This window comes from Puntigrus tetrazona, unplaced genomic scaffold, assembly GCF_018831695.1.
Source record: "Puntigrus tetrazona isolate hp1 unplaced genomic scaffold, ASM1883169v1 S000000148, whole genome shotgun sequence".
Taxonomy (NCBI): domain Eukaryota; kingdom Metazoa; phylum Chordata; class Actinopteri; order Cypriniformes; family Cyprinidae; genus Puntigrus; species Puntigrus tetrazona.
The window spans coordinates 2,316,241-2,342,500 of record NW_025047824.1 but is presented as its reverse complement, the minus strand read 5'-3'; the positions used below and the strand labels follow the sequence as shown (position 1 = coordinate 2,342,500).

The following is a 26,260-nucleotide window of genomic DNA, read 5'->3' as shown; positions in this document are numbered from 1 at the left end:
AATGATTTTGTGTTTGCAAACAGCAAACATGCTGACCTTTCGCTTTCAGTAAGGTCCCAGCTCCAGCGCGTCTTAAAAATGGAGTAAAAACCATCACTGCTGCGTCTCTGGGGAGGCTGCTTGCGTATGAGGCGAGAGGGCATGCTGGGTAACAGGACTCACTTTAGACATGCTGTAGTGGTTGTGACTCTGAGGACATACTTTTGACCCTTTTGGCTCTGATACGTGCCATGCTCTCTTCCCTAGATGCACAGACAGGGTTGGGAAACCACGTTCAACACGCTCGGGCCGCGCTGCGCTGCAGACGTGACGGTTCACACTGTACACAGGAACAAACTCATTAACAGTCACATGACTCACGATATATATCTGAGATCACAGTGTTCTTATGGTTTAGTGGCTTGATGTTTACGTTAGTGCTGAGCAATGATTAGCCGCATCCAATAATAGTTTCTGTCAACATAATACTGTATATTGATTAGGTATATATAAATACACACATGCATATATACATATATACATTATATATATATATATATACATATATATACATGTATGTATATATATATATATATATATATACACACACACATATATATATATATACACACACATATATACACATATATATATATATATATATATATATATATATATATATATATATATACACACATATATATATATATATATATATATATATATATATATATATATATAATGAAAATATATAAAATTCAGCTTTGCATCTTTGCTACATTTTACAGTATATTCAAATATAACGCTATCGTTTTAAATTGTAAAAATATTTCACGACATTACCGTGTTTTTAATCAAATAACTGCAGCCTTGGGACGTCTTTCAGAAGCATTAAAAAAATTCTTACTTTTTAAACCCCACACTTTTATATAAAACATTCCAATGTGCCCACACTGCTGTTGATTCCAGCGTTCAAGGATGCCAAAGATGTTTCATTTTAATATATTTGTAACCAGGTGGCAGTAAGGACGTCTGTCCTTCATGAATTCACACACGCTCAGCTGTAAGATGACATGATGATGACTAAACAGTCTCATGCTAATCTGAGCTCATGTGAGTGAGCTGCTCGTCCGCAGGTCAGCCGCTGTATCGAGGTCAGTCACAATTTGTTTACCGCGACCATCGCAATACGATAAAGGGGTCATGACATGGATTACTTATTTATTTGATTTAATAGGTTACGTTCCTTGAGGTTCACACGAAGTGTGATTATTTTATCGGTTTGTAGTTTTCGCTTCAGATTTACATTTATGACATTGAAAAGTCTAATATTAATACAATCAATATTTCTAATATTTTCTGGTCAAGTGCATCCTCAATTTTCAGCCCAGAATTTTTATTTCAGTACATCCCTAAACCAATATCCTGTACACTCAAATTATTCAAACGAACACACGTTTAAAGTGAGCGAGATATACATATACATTTTTTTAAATATAACATATGTAAAAGGAAAATAAATTAATAAAAAAATTTAATTAAATGAAAAATAATAATTATATAAAATAAATTAAAGATCTTTAAAAAGATTTTTTTAAATGACCTGTCTTATTGAGAAGTAAAGGGTGAAATCAATACAAAATAGGTGTATAAACAAATTATTTAACATTTAAAGGGATATTAAGAACACAGCAGATATGAAGGTATGTAGTCAGAAATCAGATTATTTACATACTGGGAAATAAAACAATTAGATGACAAATTAAATAGCTAAAGTAAAAAAATAATAATAAAATAATAATATATATATATATATATATATATATATATATATATATATATATATATATATATATATATATATATATATATATTTTTTTTTTTTTTTTTCTTAGCTGGTTTATATATTTATTAGCTATTTGTCATCTAATTTGTTTTATGTATTAAACATTTTTTAAATAAAAATATTGATTTAATTAATATTTTTGATTAAATCCGAGAGGTACAGAAATGTAAAGCACATCAGTTACGAAGCTTCTGCAATAATATTTGTGCACAAAAAAAAACAAAAAATATTGGTTATTCAACCATTCTTCTTCTCCACTTCACCATCATCGAGATTATTGGTATTATTAATAAGGTCAGAAAACTCTCGGATTTAATCAAAAATATTAATATTAATTTGTGTTTTGAAGATGACTAAACGATATGAGGGTGAGTAATTAATTACAGTGTTTTAATTTTTGGGTCAACTACGCATCTAATGGAGTGATTCACTTAGCACTCACCTGAATATGTCTGTCGATTTGAGATGGATATTTCGTCGTGGAAAGCAGTATCTTCCGGATAACACTTTGGACATTTGGTTAAACATGGTTTTAGTTTTTACAGTCATTCTCGTAAAACTAGCAAACTGAGCCAGTATAAACAAAAGCGCTAATGGCGGAGGAAACCAATTCAAATGAGTGAGTCATTTACCACTCCGATTGATTCAAAACGTTAAGCCAATTCGAGCGACCCACTAGCAAAGGAAACACTTGTGTCTTGTAACGCTTTAATGCAGCGATTGGTAAAATGTCGTTTTCTAAACCCCGCGCGTTTTAAATCTTTACGTCGCGAAACGATTCACTGATTCGAAGCGTTCGAATCGGATCGCGCATCGGGAGTCTTTTTGATTCAGAACCGGACTTAAGAATCTTTTCTGATTTGTTTTTCGTAAACGTCGAGCCATCGGTGCAGAACAGTTATACAACAAAACAAACACAGGCTACACACAGCCACAAATGTGTTTCTAGGCTATTGTTTTTAAAATAATAAACTCATATAAACTCAAATATATATATATATATATATATAGATACAATTTACAGAGCTTTGAATGACATCTTCCTCAGAAAAGTGACAAAAACAAAGTAATTTGGAGTGATTTATTGGTAAAAATATTGCACAAAGAACAGTAGCGGCCTACACAAACATAACCCTTTTCTGTAGTTTAGAGGACACTTAATTATAATCTCTTACAAGATAAGTACTTCAATTATTTACAGCATTTCTAACAGCAAAGTTCATGTGGGTCAGGAACAGTATTATAGTGCACAAAACAAGGGCTAGGCTTACTACGGTGGCTGGGAAAAGGCGTTAAATAACTTTTATCCGTTTTATTATGACAAAAATATATAATGGATGAACGTACGATAATAACTTCTGCATTAGAAAAATAAACATTCACTCTAGTCACCAAAAAACCCCCTATCGAATGAATGAAGAAAAAAGCTGGAATCTTATTTATTTTTCCAGCAATATACAATCAATGATAAATACGGTTTAGTGTTTAAAACGCATGAATTACTACCGTAGTACACATTATTGCACAATACAGACTAGCCATGCATCACGGAGAGATTATATGTACAAAACTCCCAATACTCTTTACACAAGTGTCCGATAACGCAGACCCCTGCTCCAAGTGTTTTAATACGGAGTGATTAATTGACCTTGATAACGCAAAACCTTTTCCCCAAGGGAAAATACAAAGTCTGAGGTTCAGCACCTAACATGTACAGGGATACTGTCGTTTTTCGAGTGCGTGACAGGCTGGGTTTGTGCTGTGTGTGTGTGTGTGTGTGTGTGTGTGTGTGTGTTTGCGGGTCTGGAGGCACTCCCCTAAACTTCAGTATTTCAGAACAGAGCGGACCGGTGGCCAGATGCCTCGCCAACGCTCTGGAGCAGGACAGAGCAGCAGGACCTGCCCACAGAAAGCAGTCAGTGGCTGAGTGAGAGGTCACGGACCTGAAGAGAGCACAGGAAATAAGGACATTCGGCATTTTTATTTATAACGTGCGGTGCAATGCGCGAGTAGTCATATTTACCTGTCAAAAATCGCGCAGTGCCAAAGCAGCCAATCACATGACAGAGCAAACTCCAGTCTGCAGGGTCGGCCCGTTACGATTGGAGCTTCTTTTTGCGTACCTGAAGAATTGTAAATAATTCATTAGACCATATAAGATAATCAAAGCTCAGATGATAAAATCAAAACCTGTCCCACAGTGCTTTTAGTACTATCTACAAAAGTTTTGAATTTTATTTTCAGCTTTAAAATAAATAATTTTGAATATTAGTTTAATATTAGTGATTTTGTTATATTTCTTTTAAAAAATGTAGTTTTAGTTTCAGTCTCGTATTTTATATTTTATTTTATTTCAGTTTTATATATTTTTATTACTTTAGTTTTTTTAGAATAAAATAAAAATATTAAAAATGAGCTTGAAAAATAAAATAAAATAAAATAAAATAAAAAAATATATATATATATATATATATATATATATATATATATATATATATATATATATATATATATAATCTAATATTTTTATTAGATATTTTTTTAAGCTCATCTAATATTTTTATTTTATTCTGGCTTCATTACAACTACTTATTAAAAAACATTTTAGTTAACAATTAAAAAAGGGTTTTGCGCTTACGTATAATTTTTTGCGTGTGTGTGTCTCGGTGGCTTTATTTTAGATATTCTTATCTAGCTTTAGTTTATTTTTTATTTCAGTTTTGGTTTCAGCAACTTCGTTACTTAACCTTAAAAACCTTAGAAGTATTAGCAAAATCTTTAATCATTTGATTTCAGCATTATTTTAATCACCCCAAAACAATTTAGCAAAGTTTGAGTTAACAATAACAACACTGAAAATAGGTTTAATTCACACAACTAAAATACTGGTAATGTCCACTAATAATGTTATTTCATGTTTATTGCACCAAAAACATTATAATTTAGTCTTGCATTTCCATTTCCCACTTTCTCCTACTGTCCCTTTAAGATGTAAATCAGTATCAAGGTCACTACTAAGTTGCTGGAAACTTAGTTTGGATTGGAAGACCGGTTTAAGACCAGCAAACCAGCTTAGGTTGTTTTTTTTTCTTTTTTTCAGAAGGTATGTAAACGTAGAAGGTCGTACGTTAATGCTGTCATAACTGTGACCTCATAAAAGCACACTTTCGCAGCTTATTATTATTGTTTTCCACATTTTACACACCCGTTTAGGTCCGCCGGCTGCGAGTGATACACGTGCTTGCTCTTCTCTGTAATGGTGAGGGTCCCGACGTGGGTGGTCTCGCTGTGACTGACCCGGACCGGGTGGTACTGGCTCTTTGACTCGGTGGAGCCGGACGGCACGTTCATCTGGTTGCTGGGTTGAGGGCCGCCGTTTGGTTCGGGGGCCTCGGCGAACTTCTTGCGGACGGATTCAGGCGTGGATGTAGCGATGACCTTGATCTCAGGCACGGGCGCCGGAGTCTGTTTCAGACGGAGGCAGGCCTCGGAGTGGGCCAGCTGCAGCTTCTTCATGTGGTGAATGGCCACCGTCGCGTTGAAGGCTTGCTGGAGGGGCGAGATCGGTCAGCAAACATCACAAACTATTAATGCATGTTAATGGTGCGCAAAAACTGCAATGCCTGGCTATGCAAGAAAAGTAGGCCAATTTCGCTATATGAATATAAAAGCATACAAACTAAATACTGTCTCCCATAAAGCCGTGCTATAAGTTTCATCTTCAATTACCAGTGTGACAATGAAATTAAATGAGTAGCAATTTTTTTCTTTTTCTGGGCTCATAAACCATATTCAGTGTATAGTGCATTGTATGCAATTAGCTGTGTGCTAATAATCTATCTGTTCCAAATATATTGGCTATTAAAAATATTTATAAATATTATGTAGTGTACAGTACACCGCTATTCATATATTTGGGCTTAGTAAGAATTTTTATGTTTTTGAAAAAAAATGATTTATGCTCATATAAATGGCATATGCCTGAATTATGAGTGTTATTAGTTAGTATTGAATTATAGTATTAAAGCTGTAATTGATTATAATTCAATTATTGCTTATTGATTGATTATAATCCTTATGCTTATAATACTATCATTGAATACTAACATTAAATTATAGCATTAATATTCAATATGCTTTTATACATTTCATTTTACATTGTCATTTTTTTTATTGATTTTACTAGATTTACTATTTCTTTTTTGAATATTTATATTTAGCTTTTTATATCGGCTTTTGTAATTTTAGTAGTAGAAACTTAATTTTATATTTTAATAATATAATATTACATTTTACAGTTTAGTTACCAAAATATTATTTAATAATTTAAATAATAATAAATAATTTCTAAACTTACTTGAAGTATTTTTTTTAAACCATATTCATCATATACTCAATTAGCAGTGTGCCAATAATTAAGATTTCAATTTTTTCTGAAAAAAAGCCTTCGTATGATCAAAAATAAAGTACTGTAATATTGTGAAATATTATTATAAAATATAACCGTTTTTATTTTAATATATTGTCATTATCAATGTTGTAATTATCAATGTTGAAATCAGTCATTATTTTTTCAAAATTGCATGTGAAAGATTAAGCATAAATGTTTTAAGAGTATTATTATCGCATGCTTAATTCAAAAACCAGCATGTTTGAGATAAAAATGATTATCTTAATTCATTTATTTTGTACAAACGTGTCAAGCTTTGGTAACTTATATCACTTTTGGTTGCCGTGGTAACTGAGATTGTTGCATTGCATTGTGGGATTCAAATCGTCTGGTTCACGTTATGTGCAAAAATATTATCCTCTAAACATATTGAGGAGAGCCATTTTATATGTTAAAGAAAGGGAGAAAAGGAGAAGACACTTGAGCTTTGCTTTAAATGTCTGAAAGTATAAATCAGATTGCAGAAACCGGTCTGTTCCAGATATTCCCACAGATTGGGCAATTATAGGCAAGATGGGTCACCTAATCAGCCGCTCATATTTAAAGCTGAATTGTGTAATCTGTCCAGAGGTCATCTGAAAAAGCCAACCGAGACTAAACCGCGGGAGACACACGGAGTTATGAAACACGACCTTACCTTCCACTTGGACTTGGCAAAGTTTTTCTGGATCTGCTCGCTGACCGAGTGGTAGATGTCCTGGCTCCGGGCCGTCTTTCCTATAATCCTGCAGGACAAAGCTAGATTTAAAACCTGAGCTGGCGGAAAACAGAAGGATTGGGTTTCCTGTTTTAAACAATCCCTGAGACAGAAATAAGTTCAGTTTAATCCTAACAATTCTTGACTGTGGCAACGAGATTAAATGAAGAGCAAATGGAGACTTTTGCTTAAGTTTGAGGAAAATAATCTCCTCTGAAGTTTCGGAAGAGATCTCGACGTTATCTCAAACTGTGCTCGGGTTTGTAAAGTCTGGGATGCTGGGATAGTGTCTCTCATTAAATTAACACACAATTATGAGTCTTATTAGCTAGTATTTAATTATAGTATTAATGCTATAATAAAATGTATAAATGCTTAAAATACTATTCGATATAATGATATATAATAATGAATATAATAATATTTCAAATTTTTATATATATATATATATATATATATATATATATATATATATATATATATATATTTTTTTTTTTATTTAGCTTTTTATTCAGTCATTTTAGTAGTAGAACATTTAATTTTAGTTTAAGGTTTTCCATCTCATGTTGCTTTTTAAAATTTATTTCTACTTTATTTTAACTACCAAAAATATTAACAACATTTTTGCATTTAAACTGAATGATTTCACCCTATATTAATGTTTTATTTCATTTCATTTTTGCTTCATTTCAATCAGTCAAAAATAATACGCCATTTTACCACTATTCATATTTTATTTCTGCTTCAAATGAATCATATTATATTAATAATATAACATATTATATTTAATTTTTTTTTTTTTTTTTTTTTTTTTAAACAATTGTCATTTTTAAACGTACATTTTTTTATACGTTGCATTTTATTTCGCGTTTCAGTGATCAAGTGATTATTATTATTATTATTATTATTATTATTATTATTATTATTTTAATTTCTGCTCAATTTTCTGACAGAAAGTTCTTTTTTGTGGTTTTATTTAGCAATAATGACATTGCACATGAAATGCTATACGACCCGCCTGATACATAATGGATCGTATAGCATACATGAAAACATAACATACATAAATGAAACATAAATGAAACACAACAGAGATCTCCACTGAGGCCCGTAGACTTAAAGAGCAGTAAACCTATCCCCGGTCACTCACCAGGGGTGTCTGAGAGCCTGGTCTGTGTCATAACGCATCTTAGGATTCTTCTGCATCATGTTGCGGATGAAGTCCTTTGCTAGAGACGTAATAAACATACATGAGGTTGAAGTCACGGGGTGTGTTTCACAGAATCGTACGAGATGTTTTAGCAGAAGGGAAGTAAGTATAGGATGCTAACCAGACTCGGAGATATCATCCCAGAAGGGTGAGTCGAATTCATACTGCGCCTTCATGATTTTGGAAAACAGACGAGTCTCGGTTTCTTCATAGAAAGGAGGATATCCGCAGAGGCTGAAGGTAAAGCAGATTAAATGAATGCAAACCTCCAGCAGGGGGCGCTTTGCATCGCTAGCTTCCTGTTTGGATTTAAACAGCACAGTTAGGTCTTCGTGAACCAGTGACTCTCTCTTACTTAAACTGATAATCTGTCCGTTTTGACAAACGCCGGCTTTAGGTTTCTAAATTAAGATCCCGGCATCCGTTTATCGCTAAATAGCAGTGCTGTTTAAAGTCCAGGTCGCTTTCGGAGCAAAAATCAGTTTCTCAGAAATGACACCCGTCCTGGGAAGGGACTTACAGGATGTAGGTGATGACTCCGATTGACCAGCAGTCCACGGCTTTGCTGTAAGGTTTCTGGGCCAGTACTTCAGGGGCTGTGACGAAATACAAAATGGAAATAACATGGTTTTAAAATAAACCTTGTTTATTGTCTCAGATGTCCTTGGGTTTATTGTGCAAGATCATCAGTGCATGTTATTTGGGGGGAAAATGTTGTTTTTAACTACGAATAAAACTATTAAAATATCAAAAGTAAAGTAAAGATGAAATATATATATATATATATATATATATATATATATATATATATATATATATATATATATATACATAGACACACAGTTTACTAAAACTGAAATAAAACAAAGCTAAATAGATATAAAGCTAAATAAATAATAAATGAATAAATAAATAAATTATATATATATATATATATATATATATATATATATATATATATATATATATATATATATATATATATATTATTTTAACCATTATTTTTTGTATAATATATTTTATCAAAATACCTAAAATTTAAAATGTAAAGTATATTTATACATGTATAAGTAAATAATAAGACACTTTTTCATAATTTTCTATTTAATTGGCTAAAATTGTAACCAATCTTTCAATAAAAGCATACATAATCTATTATCTAAATATAATGTGCCTAAAACTTTTTTTTTTTTTTTTTGCTGATGCAACCATATTTTAAATAATATTAACAAACACTATTCCAGCACATTAACCACTCAAAGCACCATGGTATTTCCCATCGAATACCATGCAATACTGCGTCACAGAAGGTGGATATTTTGTGGAGTTTCAACCAAAAAGCAGCCGCGTACGTGGCCTTTGAGTTTTGCAGATGCGCCTCTAGTGCTCTATTGCCCTTACCGACATATCCTGGAGTCCCGCACGCTGTGGACATGACGCCATTATCCTCCATCTTGGAAAGGCCAAAATCGCTGATCATGATCTTGGAGTTTTCGTCAGGGCTGTAGTAAAGCAGATTCTCCGGCTGTGGAGACAACGCAGATGCAAGAAAGTCAACCTTGTGTGGTTTTCGCCTCCTCATCTGTTGGCGAACTGCGAACGCGAGCGTCTCTGTACCTTGAGGTCTCGGTGGACTATGCCGTTTTTGTGCAGGTAGCTGACCGCCTCCAGCACCTGTCTGATGACCAGGCTAGCATCAGCCTCCGAGTACATGCCCCGGTCCAGGATCCGGTCGAACAGCTCGCCGCCCGAAACGCTGACGAGACACGAGCGATGTTAAAAAAAACATCCTACAGTCACACGTGAGCTTTAAAGTAATTCGGACAGGCGCTTACAGCTGCATGACCAGGTAGTAATGCGTCCGGCTTTCGTAGAAATCCTCCAAGCAAACCACATTGTCATGTTTGATCCTGTATGGTAGCAGAATAATAAGTTAGAAGCTTTAATAATGGATAAATTATGCTGCTTGAATGTCTGTTTTCAGTTTCAAAGTTTAGTACTTTTCACAACAGCTATAATAGCATCTCTGCAGCGAATGGGTGCCGTCGGAATGAGAGTCTAAGCAGCTGGCAAACGGCTGACGGCACCCATTCACTGCTGAGGGAAACAAACTCGTCGATTTTACGATTTCTACGTCACAGCTCGGTTTCTTACTTTCTCAACACAGCGATTTCATTCTCCAGGTTGATGTCCCTTTTGTTTTTCTTCTTCACGCACTTCAGTGCAAAAAGCTTCCCTGTTTTTCTCTCCTTCACCATGAAGACCTCTGAGAACGCGCCCCTGGAGAAAGCGAAGACAGAGAGATGAGGTAAGGTCAAATGTGCAATTACCTGGGATTACGTTTTTATCCGTGGATCTGAGAGAGAGCGTGATCCTGGTTTATGTGAAGCCGGTGCGGCACGAAGGTGAGGAGGTGACCTTTTAAACCCTGCCGAGATCTCAGTGCTGCACTGCAAGCCGCCCATTTAATAACAGCTAGAAGTGCTTGTAGCGTTGCCAGCATGTGTAAGGAGCTCTGGGGAGATCTGGTATGAAGTAATGTGTGAAGCAATTACTGTTAGTGCAGTTGATTTGATCAGCTCTACAATAAACATATAAATCATGTAGACATGAGGGTGGACACTTTTGAATTAGGACAGCTATTTATTTATTTAGTCTCATTTTAATTTTCAGTTTTGTTTTAGTTATTTTTATGAGCTTTTGGCATTTTAGTTTCTTCATAGTGCCATCAAAAATAAAAGTGCATCTAAAATAAATATTATATAAAATATAATAATAATTATATAAATGTATATACATGTAAAAATGTCTAAAATATATATATATATATATATATATATATATATATATATATATATATATATATATATATATATATATATATATATATATATATATACACACACACACATATATATATATATATATATATATACACACACACACACACACACATATATATATATATATATATATATATATATATATATATATATACTTATACACATATATATACACACATATATACATATATATATATATATATATACTGTATATGTGTATTTATATATAAATAATAAATAGTAAACACACATATATTATGTAAACAAAAACTTGGAAGCTATTTTTTTTTTTTTTTTTTTAGTTCAGTTCTACATACATATATATATATATATATATATATATATATATATATATATATATATATATATATATATATATATATATATTTTTTTTTTTTACTTAGTGCTTAAACTGAAAAACAGTAACTCTAGAACATCTTTGCAACATCCTAGAAATTAATTAGTGCGCTTTAAAAAAAATAAAAAGAGGAAAAACTGACTTAACGCAGACAATTTTTGACAAGTGCAAAACAAGAAACTACTTTTGTAAATGGGTCATTAAAGTAAATGATCATTAGCTAAGGAAAAGGGTTTTTTCCTCTCCTGGAGTAACCTGGAATAGCTGTCCTGGGATAAAGATTACATGTGAAATCCCTTACGCAACGGAAACAGTAATGGCTTCGGTTTCCAGGTGCACCGATAAACAAAGACCCGCAACCAGGTCAGCTGGCACTGCAAGGCCTCCGATGGAAAGAGGCTAGGTTACAATTAGCCTGGGATTGGATGAATGAGTCTTATCTAGGCTATAAAGAACGCTTGCTGAGATTACGCGAGCTATCACTGGTTTACCTGCTGCAAATCTGCATATTATTCACGTAATACTCTTATCAGTGTTTAATAGCTGAACTTTTCCCATCTGTATTTTACACTGAGAAAATCTTTGCGTTCACTATTACTTAAAAAGAAGTAAAAATTAAGGGAATAGTGTAATTTGGGTATAAATCATATACAATTTTGTTAAATATTAGTACTATATTTAACTATATAAAATAGTATGCGCTAAAAATAAACATTAAGAAAACTGATTGAAAATAAAACAACATGAAGCGACATGAAAAATAATATAAAAATAATACATCTCGAAAAAAATGTCATCTGCGCAGATTTTATTTTTGTGTATGAAACCTTTTAAATGACATTTGCTACTTAAGTAATATATAAAGATGCCATTTAAGTGTAAATCTTACTAAATGCTTTATTTTCAACTGTATAAAATGTTTTAATAACATTTATAATATATATATATATATCTCACGAAATGTATTATTTCTAGACGTAATACATTTTTTTTATATTTGCTGCTTGAAATATAAGCAGTGTAGCTATATGTGTTTTTCATACAACACTGAATTCATAACGGTTTGGACTCCTGGCTGAAATCACACGTGTTATAAAAGAAGCGCTGGATCGCACATGGCCTCTGACAATCAATCTCAGCCTCCCACGCACAAATGAAGCGGCACGAAAACCACACGGCCAGCGTCTAACAACGTACTCCCACAACACCATTTTCCTGCGCTGAATGCAAAAGCTCAGAGATGCATGCTTGCCTTCACCCGCGGTCAGGAGTGATTAATCCTTTAGAAAGTCCTCGATTCATTAACTACTGTGGATTTCAATCGAACGCGGGAACAGATAAATAATAAAACCTAAATAAAGCTCAAACCGAAGGTCGGCGCACAGAATGTGCCCGAAGGCAAAGAAAGCTGACAATGAAATACATAAAAACACAATCACTGCCTCCCCAATATAAGCCAATTTTAGATGCCGTACTTCATCCTGGTGGGTGTTAAGTCCAATAGAGGCCTGCTGAGGGATTGTGGGAGTTTAATTCAGGTTGTTTTTGTCAGTGGAAAGCGCTGTGCTGTACTCCCCACGGCCCATAATGCCCCACTGGTGCCACTAACACCCACAGGCAAGGGCAGGTTGTGACAAAGCTCTCCAGACACACTAGTTTATGCCTGAAACTAGATAATTATGTTGCTTTTAGGACACAATATATGCACATTTTTTTCCTTTTTCTTTTTTTTTTTTTATTTGTCTTTTGGCAAGTGTCTTGTTTTTAGATTAGCATTAAGAAAATGGATTTCTTTTTTCATGTAAACTAAAAGAAAACAGGACATGCATGCAAACTGGTGCGTATTTAATTAGACCACGACTCATTTAAAGACACCATTTTTAACTTGCCTGTAAAAAAATGCTATTATTAATGTAATCAATCATAAATCAGTATCAAAGCAGTAGACAGCGCATTGCAGGCCATGTCCGGTGGATTATCGCAAAGCTGTCTCCATCTCGTTAGCCGTCCCCTGACGCCTATGATCCCTGTTCTTGTCTGCCAAAGTGATTAACACACTCCGGTCTGAAGGTGTCTTAGCCTCAGCTTTACCCTTGATTCACCTACAGACCAATAAAATACGAACGGCAGCCGCCAGGTGACCCAAATGACACAAAAAAGGGATAAAAGCTGTCACTGGCGGTACCTGAAGGGTCCATACTGATACAACAACTCAAAGGAGCATATTAGTACCTGAGGTATACACATCAGTACCATGTGCATTTTAGTAGCTAAAGTATAAATATTAGTACCTAAAGTGTACATATTAGTACCTGAAGTGTGCATATTAGTACCTAAAATGTGAATATTAATACTCCAAGTTTATATTACTTAAAAATATTAGTACCTAAAATGTGAATATTAATATCCAACTATTAATATTATACCTAAAGTATATGTATATATATATTTACATAAATTAAATAATATGTATAAATTTTACTTCTTTAAAGTGTGCATATTAGCACCTGAAGTGTGCACATTATTACCTAGAGTATTAATATTAATACCTAACATTTGCATATTAGTACCTAAAGTGTGTATATTAATAGTCAAACTATAAATATTAGTAGTACCTAAAGTATATATATATATATTTACTCAAAGTATAGATTTTACTACCTAAAATGTACATATTAGTACTTGAAGTGTGCACATTAGTACCTAAAGTATTAATATTAATACCTAAGGTTTGCATATTAGTACCTAAAGTGTGTATATTAATACTCAAACTATAAATATTAGTACCTGAAGTGTTCATATACCCAAAGTACAAATATTAAAGTGTACATATTAGTACCTAAGGTATGCATATTAGTACCCAAAGTATTAATATTAATACCTAAAGTTTACATATTATTACCTAACTTGTGCATATTAGTAACTAAAGTGTGTATATTAATACTCAAACTATAAATATTAGTACCTGAAAGTGTATATTAATACTCAAACTATAAATATTAGTACCTAAAGTCTGTATATACCCAAAGTACAAATATTAAAGTGTACATATTAGTACCCCAAGTATTAATATTAATACCTAAAGTTTACATATTATTACCTTAATTATATAACTTGTGCATATTAGTATACCTAAAGTGTGTATATTAATACTCATAGTATAAATATTAGTACCTAAAGTGTGTATATTAATACTCATAGTATAAATAGTTAGTACCTAAAGTGTGTATATTAATACTCAAACTATAAATATTAGGACCTAAAGTGTTCATGGTAGTACCTCAAAAGTGTACTAATCACAGTCACTGCTTTTGTACCTTTTTTTCTGAGAGTGTAAAGACTCAGCTGAATAAAACTCAACATCAGACATTCTGATGATTTAGTCACGAATGGAAACAGACGGAAATACAGAACCGTGACGCCCGTGCTGATCTCACAGTGTCTGTCTACAGGGAGGCCCCTCTGCAGTCAGCAAAGACGATGTTCAGCTGAGCTCACTGTCTAGTCAGCTTTCTGCGCCCCACGATGACGTCACGAGCGATTCAGGACAGCAAGGCCGGATCACTGGTGTCTGGTTTACCGTCTGAGACCCGTTAAGTTGCTCAGATGGGATAACGGATTGGAGATTACACATTTAAACGGCTTATTCACAATTTAAATCATAATTCACGTTTATTCAAGGTGAAGAAGCATCAGCAAACCGCAACTGAAATAATGCATTCGGATAGGATTCCGGAACATTTCTATTGGCTGGTCAAATTGATAGTCCCGCCTACAAATTGTTTTGAGCTCATTTTAAAAAGATCAATATTTCATTCATACGCTTTTCAATGCATTACCTCTGAAAGGTTTGTGCGGCTAGGTGTGTTAAACTTAGATGAGGTCAATGTTAGAAAGGTCACATACATTTAATTCAGTAAACTATTTTCTTTTGCTGCAAATCACAACGCAAGACTGAAAGTGGAAAGACGCAGTTAAAGCTTAATGCTCATGAGCTTTTTCTGAATGAACCGCTAATGCCAAAGACCTGAATAACAAGCTTATAAAGCACTAAAGCCGGTAAAGTTGGGTAAACATGCATTTATGGGGTCATTTCTTTACAGCCTCGGTAAGCAAAAACAGCTTTCTTGGAAATGTTTCTAACACGCTGAATAATAGTTATTTTTAATTTAATTTAAATTGTTTAGAAACAAAAATTAGCAATATGCGTAGCGTCCTACGGTGTGACAGCATGCTATTATTGTTAGTTTTTTTTTTTAGGCCAATTTTAATTTGTCATCTACCCATATAAACTGCTTTTTAGTGTACTTTATTATTTTATAACACTTTAAATTATTTTATGTATTTATTTATTTATTATGGGAAGTACATTTAAGCAACACAAAAAAAATTGTGTAGTATTCAACTCTAAATATATATTCTAAAACAGATTATATGGTGTATGCTGTGCAAAAAAATGTTGTCTTTCCACTTCAAAATTTCCCATTTATTGCCATTCGTTACTTGCTGTTTATTTGACATTGTAAATTTTACTAGAATATGAAAATTGTACCATCTACAAATATTTTGACTCAAAGATCACGAGTAAATTTCACAGATATTTACAAAGAACTTTAAAAAAAAAAAAAAAAAAAAAAAAAGGAAATTTTTACATAAAAATGTGATTTGCAGGTTTGCAATGTAAATGTACTTCAACGTACTTCAATAGTCCTTGATTAATTTGCGACAAAAGTGTACTTCATTAAAATAAAATACCTGCTGTGACATAAATTCATTCAGGATATATTTACCTCCAAAAACGAAAGCTTACCCTATTAATAAACCATATTTAGCTCTTAAAATGAATAATAAGATGAACAAAATGTGCACTTACGATCCGAGCACCTCCATGAATTCAAACACATCCTGGATGTTATCCGTGCTCTTTTTCCAATCGTAGTCGCCCTCCTTTCGCCCCATTTCTGCGTGTGCTTCTGCAGGGATTTCTGAACGGGACAAAAAGAGCACAAATGATCGATAAAGCCACCGGCAGAGACCTACATCCATCGACTGTGCGATCCGTTCGGAAAAAGCGAACGATAAACCAAAGCTTACTTGCGGCCAAAACAATCCCAAATATTCCAGGAGCCATGAGGCCCGATCTCTAAATGTATCTAATTAAACGTTCAAATCAAGGTGAAACCCAAGACCGAAACGTCTTTGCATCCTTTAGAACGCAGCTCGGCGTCTCCGGCGAAGTCTGGTGTTCATGGTGAGCGGCCGTCTATCTTGTTTGGAGGTGTGTCCATCCGTCAGCCTGTTTTAGTGTGTCGCTGACCTCTGATGCCCCGTTTAAAAATTCCAGAGCTTCTCATTGGCTGCCCTACATGGCTTTAAGACGGTGGTCAGAAAACGCTAATCAGGTTTTGGCTGGTCATGGTGCATTGGCTGGTATGTGCATCTTAATGCTTCCGTTTAGGCGACTTTTATGATCGACGCATGGCACACTTGTGTAGGAAATATCTTTTTAAGTAGAATATGTGTGGAGTTCGCTGGTGGTTTTTGCCCGGTCCACACCCTTTGCATGTTCGAATCTAATATAAAGGCGTCCGAAGGATCGAATGCATTTGGTAAAGTCATCACCTTCAACAAAACACATCTAGAAAGCGGAACAGCTGCGCACAAAGGCAGCAAGGGAAGCCGAAACGACTGGTTATTTTTCGCCATGTTTGCAGTTTATTTTGAGGTTTCTTCACAAAAGGAGTTCGGATGTAAACGCAGAACTGTCTTCCGACATAAAACGACTTCTCTGGGATTAGCGGCACCGAGATCGGTTTAGTTAAGAGGAGTTAGTAAGTCTTGCTTTCATTCCGCTTATATAACTGGTTAAAAGTCTGATCTTCTGAGTCGACCTTAAAACAAATCACTGCCCGTGGTCAGAAGGTCAACCGCGTTTTGGATCTTCGAAAGCCGAACATATCAACCTTTCGCCGCTAAAAGCGTCACTGGGTACCCCAGGGTGGAGAAAACACTATGGAATGGAGTATTTTGTAGACTATTAGTAGACCACTAATAAACTGCTTGATAAACAAATTAGGTAACCTAAAGAGAAAAGGAACATCCGATTAGGAGGCACGAATGGACTACAGCTCTCAAAGACACAAGGACCCGGGTAAACCTGCATAGTTGCATGCAGTCAGCATCATCACTGTGATAAACTACATCTTTGCAGAATTATGATAGAGACTGATCAACAATAAATAAATAAAATAATTTAAATAAAATAAACATACATTGAAATTAAGGCATGACCATTTGTTATGAAATGTACACAAATATTAATACATAAAAAAAAAAAAATATATATATATATATAAATGAGTAGAATAAACTTTAATTGTAAATGAAGATATGTAAAATGTTCATTTCATTTAATATATTTGACAATATATTTATAAAATGAACATTTTATGAGAAAATATTATTATTAAATTATGAATACATTAATAATTAAAATAAATGAAAACATAAAATTAATTCAATTATAAATTAATTAGAACAATTTAATTACAAAACACAATGAAACTATTTTATTTTATAAATATACTATTAAATAAAGTTATAAAATTGTAATAAATTAATTAACAAAAATTATTATATAAATATACAATTAAATATAATGTCATTCAAATGCATAAAACAATATTTAACAAATATTTAAAAAAAAATAATTAATTAAATTCCCTACAAAACCCTTTTCTACATTAACTGAATATAAAACAGTCGACTCATCTTTCCCTCGGCTGTTCTCCTTCCTAACTTGTAATATTAAAATGCACATTGCAGTGCACAGTATTGCAAAAACAAATTAAATGCAAAGACGCTGATTAGCTACACTTGCTCGCCTAAAAAGAACAGTCTGTACTTGCCTGGCTTTGTCTTTACGACGCAGCCCCTTGAATGTCCAGCGCGTCTCTGGACTAACCACTCATAACACAAACATGCAGCTCAGCGCGGATTATTAAATCATGCAGCGCGTGTCCCGGTGCGAGATGTCCCACGCGCCTCAGCGACTGACAGCCAGATCTTCACGCGCGAAACCAGCGCGCGCGCGACGCATTAATTAATCATCATTCACAAGGCGGATTCTGACGAATGCACGGGTTTCTGACCTTACCTTCGGGTCTGTAACAACTCCAGCACGACCTCCGTCTCTTGCAGAAACTATCGAGGCTCAAGCGAGGACAGCAGTGGCACAGAACGGCACGCGAGGAGAGGGGATGCTGCGCAGATCTCAACGAAACGGACATTTGCGACGCGTCCGACGCGCATTCCCGCGCAATTAACGCAGCGAAAACCTCTCACGTGCGCCGTGCACCCAACGCGCAAATCGCTCACGGTCGTCAGACGGAGAAAAGTTGACTTCCTCATCAAATTCTTGCGTGCACGATAGTTAAATGACAATGAATACGCTTTAAATTACCGTGCTCACGTATTGCATGCGAATGCAATTAGTTGCAATAACATGCACGCCGCCATGAACACTGTAATTTAAAGTCTGACCTGTTTTCTAGCATCGACAGCAGCCTCAGTCTCGCCTGGTGTCTGCGAATGGGACAGGAATCGGCTTTGCTCGGGTCAGCGTCCCGTCCTTTGACTTACCTAGAGGCAAGTGCGTAAAAGATGCCCCGCTCCGACTCTCCTGCCAAAAGCCCGCTGCGGTCTGGACAGATTAAGCCCGTCCAGAGGAGCACAAATAACCAACAGGTTGGAGATTACGCGAGCTGTCGGCGAAGGAGGAGCGAGGCGGATTCTCAAGGTCTCTTCTGAACGACTGTCTGCGTGTGGTGTCACCTCACAGCGTGCAAAAAAAAAAAAAAATTACTGTAAAAGCTGTGGTTGCCAGCTTGCAGTAAAGCCCTCGGTAGCGGATAACGTTGCACTGAGGGAAACCGTACGCTAGCCTGGTTAGTTTAGTAACGCTAGCATGCCATCTAAAGCAGTAAAAATCAGTTTTTGACTCGCGCGGTGCATCGATAACCATCGTGATAATACAAGATATAAAAGACAGAAGTACACAAGCTATGAGCGAACAGCCTATAAAACACGGTAGCAAACGTGACACAATAAAAAGCACAGTTAATAACGAAAACTGACGGCAAACAACAAATATGTGGAAGGGAAAGTAGCCTGTTGCTACTTCCACTGTAAACTTTAAGATGACTGTATGTTTTAAAGACTTTACATTTAAGAGAATTTTACTGTAAAATGAAATAAAATGTATATTATTAGTAGTAAAAAAGCAACCAGGCCTACACAGCAGGCTTCATGTCAACAGAAGAAAGTATTTTTATTCACCGTCGTTTATCATTTTCGGGTGAACTATGACTTTAACCAAGATGGGTTTTTAATTGACTTTTCTATATCAGTACCTATAGCAGGTTAGGCTGTTTTCGGTAGCGGATAACGTTACACTGAGGGAAACCGTACGCTAGCCTGGTTAGTTTAGTAACGCTAGCATGCCATCTAAAGCAGTAAAAATCAGTTTTTGACTGGCGCGGTGCATCGATAACCATCGTGATAATACAAGTTATAAAAGACACACGTACACAAGCTGAGGTAAAAGCTCAAAATAATAACAAAAACTGACAGCAAACAACAAATATGTTGAATGAAAAGTAGCCTGTTGCGCAAGGAATTGTGGGAATGTTATGTTTTTACTTCCACTGTAAACTTTAAGATGACTGTATGTTGTAAAGACTTTACATTTAAGAGAATTTTACTGTAAAATGAAATAAAATGTATATTATTAGTAATAAAAAAGCAACCAGGCCTACACAGCAAACTTCAGAGTATCTTCTTTCATGTCAACAGAAGAAAAAAACGTACATTTTTGGAACAAGTGAAAGGTAAGTATTTTTATTCACCGTTGTTTATCATTTTTCGGGTGAATTATGACTTTGACCAAGATGTTTGTCGCATTTTTTTATTGACTTTTCTATATCAATACCTACAGCAGGATGGGCTTTTTTATGCAAGCATGTACTAACTGCTTTTATGCAAAATGCATGCTTTTTTTTTTAGCTTTTTTTGCACTTTTTATGCGGACACTAAAGGCGACGCATTAAAACGCGGGCGAACTCCGCACGAACACATTATCTGGAAATAAAGCAAATGTAATTTGCGTGTTCTGGGAAAAAATGTGGGCGTGTTTGCATGAGGAAAACTCCCACGCTGCGATGCCACGGCACTGCTTTTTGGTTGCTAAGTGCTATTCAGCCCATTAATACTTAGCAACAAAAAAAAACCATCTATTTAGACAAGCGTATTCAAACGGACGTGTGAGCGATAGCGCTGGTAATACAACCACAGCATCAATGCACTAATGCATGTGAATGCCGCAAAGACGTCCAGGTCACTTTTTTCATACCGGAATCAACAGAACAGCCAGACAGTTATTAATAAAGCAAGGTAATGTTGATTACTTTTGCCCAGCAACACCAGCAGGAGAAAGAGTATGAGGCAGCGCTCATGTGCTCCTGTCGTGGGATTACCGGAGGCTTTAACAAACGCACGCTGTCTTTTTCACACGTTTAATCTGAAGCCACCCGAAAGTCATTACTAAAATGAAAACGCTCGGTCACCTGTGATGGGCTGCATCGGTGTTTGTTTGACCTGTTGGGCCAGTCAGGATAATCTCACAGAACACAGCGGGACGCTTCCTCCTTTAATAGGCTTGAGTAGATCTTAGTCATCTTGTTACCGAGCATGTTACCACGTTAAAGACCGATGTCTACAATTATTATTTTTACATATTATTAAATGTTTATTTTGATTGTAGATTTAATAGTCAAGTTTTGAACAAGCGTACTGTTTTTTTTTTTGTTGTTTTTTTTTTTTTCATTTGGAATGATATTATACATAACTATACATAACTATTACATGTATTATTCTTGTTTTAAATAGTTTTAGTTTACACACACATTATGTGATATACACATTATGTGATATATATATATATATATATATATATATATATATATATATATATATATATATATATATATATATGTATATATGTGTGTATATATGTGTGTGTGTGTGTGTATATATATATATATATATATATATATATATATATATATATATATATATATATGTGTGTGTGTGTGTATATATATATATATATATATATACACACACACACACACACACACACATATATATATATATATATATATATATATATATATATATATATATATATATATATATATATATATATATATATATATATATATGTCAAAAGATTAATCACATCCAAAATACTGTGTTTATTCATCATGTATATCATGTTTATAACAATGCAAATATTTAAGAAAAATATATTATTTTTATGCATTAAATATTGATATATGCTATCAAATATAAGAATATAAATGTATATGCATGCAAACATTTTTAAAATGCATACTTTATGAGTGTATTTTTATATACATAATAAATACACAGTAAACGTGCATATTATTATAATAACAAAAATTTGTTTGGATGCGATTAATCTCACACACACACACACACACACACACACACACACACACACACACACACACACACATATATATATATATATATATAGTAAAATACAGATTTCTAAAACAAAATTCACTTTAAAATAAGTGTAAAATGTATGAATTATATTTTGGATCTACAGTTAATTTGGACACAAATAATTTCCAAAAGTTAATTGTAAAAAAGAAAAGTTTTATGAGCAAATTCATAAATTTTAAGAGCACGTGAAATAAACTTGCGTCCATAATGTCCCCTTACCTTTGTGATGCTGATTTTTGCCGAGCAGTGCTTTGTGCTGCTTTATGAAGTACGATGGCATCGCTGGCAAAACTGCGTCCAGCGGCAGCCGTAACGCTCTGCGAGATGTTGTCTCCTGTATCCCGAGAGGAATGATGAACCTGGGTGAGACGGCTCTCTCATTAAAACGCTCTGTGTATGGCGTTGCCATGGTGGGGAGAGGAAACACGGCAGAGAACCGGACATGAAGATCTCTAGATACTTCTGTTTCAGGGAGCATGACTTGCGTAAATGGGAATACGAACGTGGAGACGAGGAACCTGTTTCCAAGAGGGTTTCACAGAGGATGTGAATCACTTTCTCACATCCAGTGCAAAGTAAATTAACTGACTGCGTTTGCTCCAGATGACCTACACTAACATCTACAGTAACTACACAGCTCAACGTTTTCTGTCGGATTCATGTCTGAAAGCGTTAGACACCATCTTTTTTTCTACTTTCTGAGTGAATTATATCAATGCTATGTGACGTGGGAATTTTTAGGATTCGTGATTTTTATTGATTCTACACTAAAAAGATTATCGGAGTACTTTTTATAGGAATATACTATTTTAGTGTTTCTACTTAAAATTGCTTTCTAATTAATTGTAAAATATTTACAGTAGTGCTGTCAAACTATTGTAATTACTTGCATTCAAAATAAGCTTTTATTTACATAATATATGTGCACTGTGTATATTTATTATGTATATATAAATATACATGCATGCGTATATTTCAGAAAAATATTTCTTATTAAAACCATTTATATAAAATAAAAACTGTAAATACATGTAAATACTTTCAAAATATATACTGTGTTTGTTTATTTATATATACATATTACACACACATATTACATAAAAACTTTTATTTTAGATGCAATTAATCTAGGTTTATAATTTGACGCCACTAATATTAATATTGATATAGAACTACTGTTCAAAGTTGAGGTTGAATTTTTTATACACACACACACACACACACACACACACACACACACACACACACACACACACACACACACATATATATATATATATATATATATATATATATATATATACACACACACACACATATAAATATATATATTATAAATATATATATATATATATATATATATATATATATATATATATATATATATATATATATATATATATATATTATTAAGGCTTTATTTATTTGATCAATAATACAATAAAGCAGTAGGCCTAATATTGTAAAAATGATTAATATGGCTTTTGTCATTTAATCTTGTGATACAAAGCTGAATTTTAGCATCATTACCCAAGTCTTGATCTTTTAGGAATTATTTTAATACGTTGATTTGATGCACAAGATATATTTCTTATTATGCTGAAACTATATCGAGAGCCTTTTTTTTTTTTTGTTTTTTTTTTTACGAATGTAATGCATCCTTGCTGAATGGAAGCATCTTTTAAAAAGTGCACCAATTATTTGACTGTAGTGCACGAACGTATTTCAAATGTATATTGTAAGACTTCTGGACCCGCTTGCATGCAAGGATTCGCACGCTGGAGTGATGCAGCTAATCTAACCTAGCATCGCTGACCTAAGACGTGGTGACTCATGCAAGTCTTTTCATTCCCAGCTCTTTAAATGGTTCTGCCGGACCCCTGTGGGTCTATTATCGGGCAATTTTATTTCATTTCCAGCTGCATAAATCTTATATGTGACCACAGCTAGCCTGGGATCTGTTTTGGAAGGATTGTTTAGTTCCTGGATTTTTTCCTGTTTTCCTTTGGCAGCAGTTCAGTCGTATTTGCTGTGAATCTGTCCTGCCAGCGCATCAGTCAAACGGACCCTAAATGGCTAAAAGTGATCGCAGCACAGCAGGACTGGTCGTCAAAATGCCTGCCGTTAATGTAATCATGAGCGGAAACAACTGACTTACAAACTAATGGAGAAGAAGACACTAAATATGGAATATCTTAGTAGCACACCAGTAAAGCACAGTGTGCATTTGTCACTTTCTCATTTATATATCTTGAAGGATTAAACCAGAAGGAAAGCGTTACACTTCTGTTTTCTTTGAGCAAAAAAAAAAATCTCACATGGACCAATTTATTAACTATATTTCTGGACCTGGATCATTTTAGTGATGTTGCTGTCTGCTTTTGGAATACGTCAAAATATCTTCATTTGCGCATCTAATATTTTTATACAGCAGAAATCTTGCAGGACTGAAAAAGGTCTACTCTGTAGCAGAGCAGTTCTGCTTAGTTGAACTTTTGCTTTTTGCTTTCTGAAAAAGACCCTTCACTCGATTTAAATATTACGTGAGAAAATACGAGATTGCACTTTATGGAAGAAAGGTTGCTGGAGCAAGATATCTCCACGCAAAGCGGTTTTATAAAGATCAGATGACGCCGAGGAATACCGCTTTATTGCTTCCTCTTTCACTGAACTTTATATAAGCGACGCCTGATTTTGATGAACGTGCATTGTGCATTGCCGGAAAAATATCGCAGCCTTTTATGAGCAAGAAACCGTCAAAGAAAGGCATCTAACTTCGCCTGAGCAAAAATTCAGAGAGGGTGGAAAATAGTGCTTTAGTCAAACGGAGAACAGAGAAAGCTGATAACACTGATAACAAGACTCAAGTAATACTACCTTAATTTTCACCAGCGCTCGAAAGTGAATCGGTACGATTTATGTAGACTTGATATTGCACGTAAAATATACGAAACGGTAAATAAGCCACGTGACAAAGGACATTTGATAACGGAATGGCATGCATATGAAAAAGCAAAGAAGACGTATTTGATAAACCTAAACTAACCTTTACTTTAAAAACATCCTCGGAGCTACACTGAGGAAAATACATGCACAATTTATTATTATTATTATTATTATTATTATTAAGTAAAAGAGCTGATAGAGTGGATGTAAGTCTTTTGGTTTATTAATATCTTCTGTTTCCCGTCAGATCTTCACATCCACACTCCGGAACGGTTTTTTGAAGACAACAGATCTTTTTAAAAGAATCGAGTTAAAATCGTCTCCCCGTTTTATTTCAGTCATCTGCCATCTCAGTAGGTGGGGCACAGTGCACAGAGCGCACAACACCCACACCCACACCAACACCAACGAAGAAGTCATTTGGCGGGACGTTTTTTGGAAGAAGAAGCTGCTGGATCACTAAAGCGAATTCAAGCGTGATTCTGTGATCACAATGCGTGCGTTATTCAGCTTCACGATCACGCCGTTGCTTGCCATAGGTGACCCGCGATGTACCCGTTTTGATTTGCAAGTTGAATCACGCCTCGGCTTGTCTGGGTACACCGGCTCCGTTTCAAAACACCTGAGATGAGATGAGGGCTACATCCTTTAAGAGCCAAATGAATGGCAGATGTTTTATGCTTAGGGAATGGCTCACGTGAACCACGGGAGAGGCTAAATAGTCGTTTCTAATGATAATATATAGCCGGCGGTGGTTGTGACACGCATGGCCCCATTTTAGCCACGTGCGTAAGGCATCGAGGCATAAGTGAGCCGAGCGGCTGCTTAGGGCCTACTTTCCGCTGAACTCTATCGTTAGTGATAGGACTTGCGACCAACGTTTTGGGAAACGCACCCCTGATCGGATCAGACCTCACTTAATTAGCATAGCCCAGCTAGGGTGTCTTTTAGTTTCATGTTTGAACGTCAAAACATCAGCAAATAGACATTTTCATATAATATAACATTTTACTTGATATGTAATAATGTAATAAAAATACGCTTCTGTTTCATAAACCGAAAACATCTTAAGATTATTTACCTTTTGGATGCTATTATGTTTCAGTGCCTCAGTTAGCTAGATATAGATATAGAGATATAGATAGATTAGCTAGATATAGATATAGAGTTGTTGTTTTGCAGATGCTCTCTGCTGTTTAACATTTATTATAAAAACACAGAACTTGTAATAAAATTACAACTTTAATTCATATTTATGTCAATGCATTGTCTGCGGCTTTATTTGGCTACTTTGTAAAAAAAAAAAAAATACGGTAACACTGTTTTTGGTTTTACTTAATT

General features: G+C 34.5%; 2 protein-coding genes across 7 annotated transcripts in view; both read right to left on the bottom strand.

Moving 5' to 3' along the window:
• The window catches only part of otud3 (OTU deubiquitinase 3), an 8,951-nt gene extending 8,633 nt beyond the window's left edge, over positions 1-318 (bottom strand). The window contains exon 1 of the mRNA XM_043230314.1: positions 37-318. The gene's annotated coding sequence lies outside the window, so the exon portion shown is untranslated. The remainder of the gene's footprint in view (positions 1-36) is intronic.
• Positions 319-2,892: 2,574 nt separating this feature from the next.
• camk1gb (calcium/calmodulin-dependent protein kinase IGb) lies at positions 2,893-22,281 on the bottom strand. 6 transcript variants are annotated; one of them, XM_043230116.1, is made up of 13 exons: positions 22,193-22,281; positions 16,257-16,368; positions 10,337-10,462; positions 10,018-10,092; positions 9,800-9,938; positions 9,584-9,707; positions 8,703-8,778; positions 8,304-8,416; positions 8,123-8,201; positions 6,913-7,000; positions 5,031-5,374; positions 3,849-3,948; positions 2,893-3,768 (listed from the first exon to the last, which is right to left on the bottom strand). In XM_043230116.1, exons 1-12 carry the CDS (start codon positions 22,251-22,253, stop codon positions 3,882-3,884), a joined length of 1,404 nt encoding a protein of 467 aa, XP_043086051.1. In that variant the 5' UTR covers positions 22,254-22,281; the 3' UTR covers positions 2,893-3,768; positions 3,849-3,881. The 6 variants fall into 6 exon arrangements, with proteins under 6 accessions (XP_043086051.1, XP_043086054.1, XP_043086052.1 ...); XM_043230119.1 differs by lacking the exon at positions 22,193-22,281 and adding an exon at positions 18,926-20,121; XM_043230117.1 differs by lacking the exon at positions 22,193-22,281 and adding an exon at positions 19,025-20,120.
• Between the last annotated feature and the right edge of the window lie 3,979 nt (positions 22,282-26,260).

What these genes read in the sequence shown, in the direction of transcription:
- camk1gb (XM_043230114.1), bottom strand. Translation starts at nt 18,672, where the DNA reads ATGTCCGTTTCGTTGAGATCTGCGCAGCATCCCCTCTCCTCGCGTGCC. An exon ending in GAAATCGCTGTGTTGAGAAA is followed by an intron (nt 10,093 to 10,336) that starts GTAAGAAACCGA and finishes GCTACCATACAG; the next exon opens with GATCAAACATGACAATGTGG. An exon ending in CAGCCGGCGGACCTAAACGG is followed by an intron (nt 3,949 to 5,030) that starts GTGTGTAAAATG and finishes ACAATTCTTCAG; the next exon opens with GTACGCAAAAAGAAGCTCCA.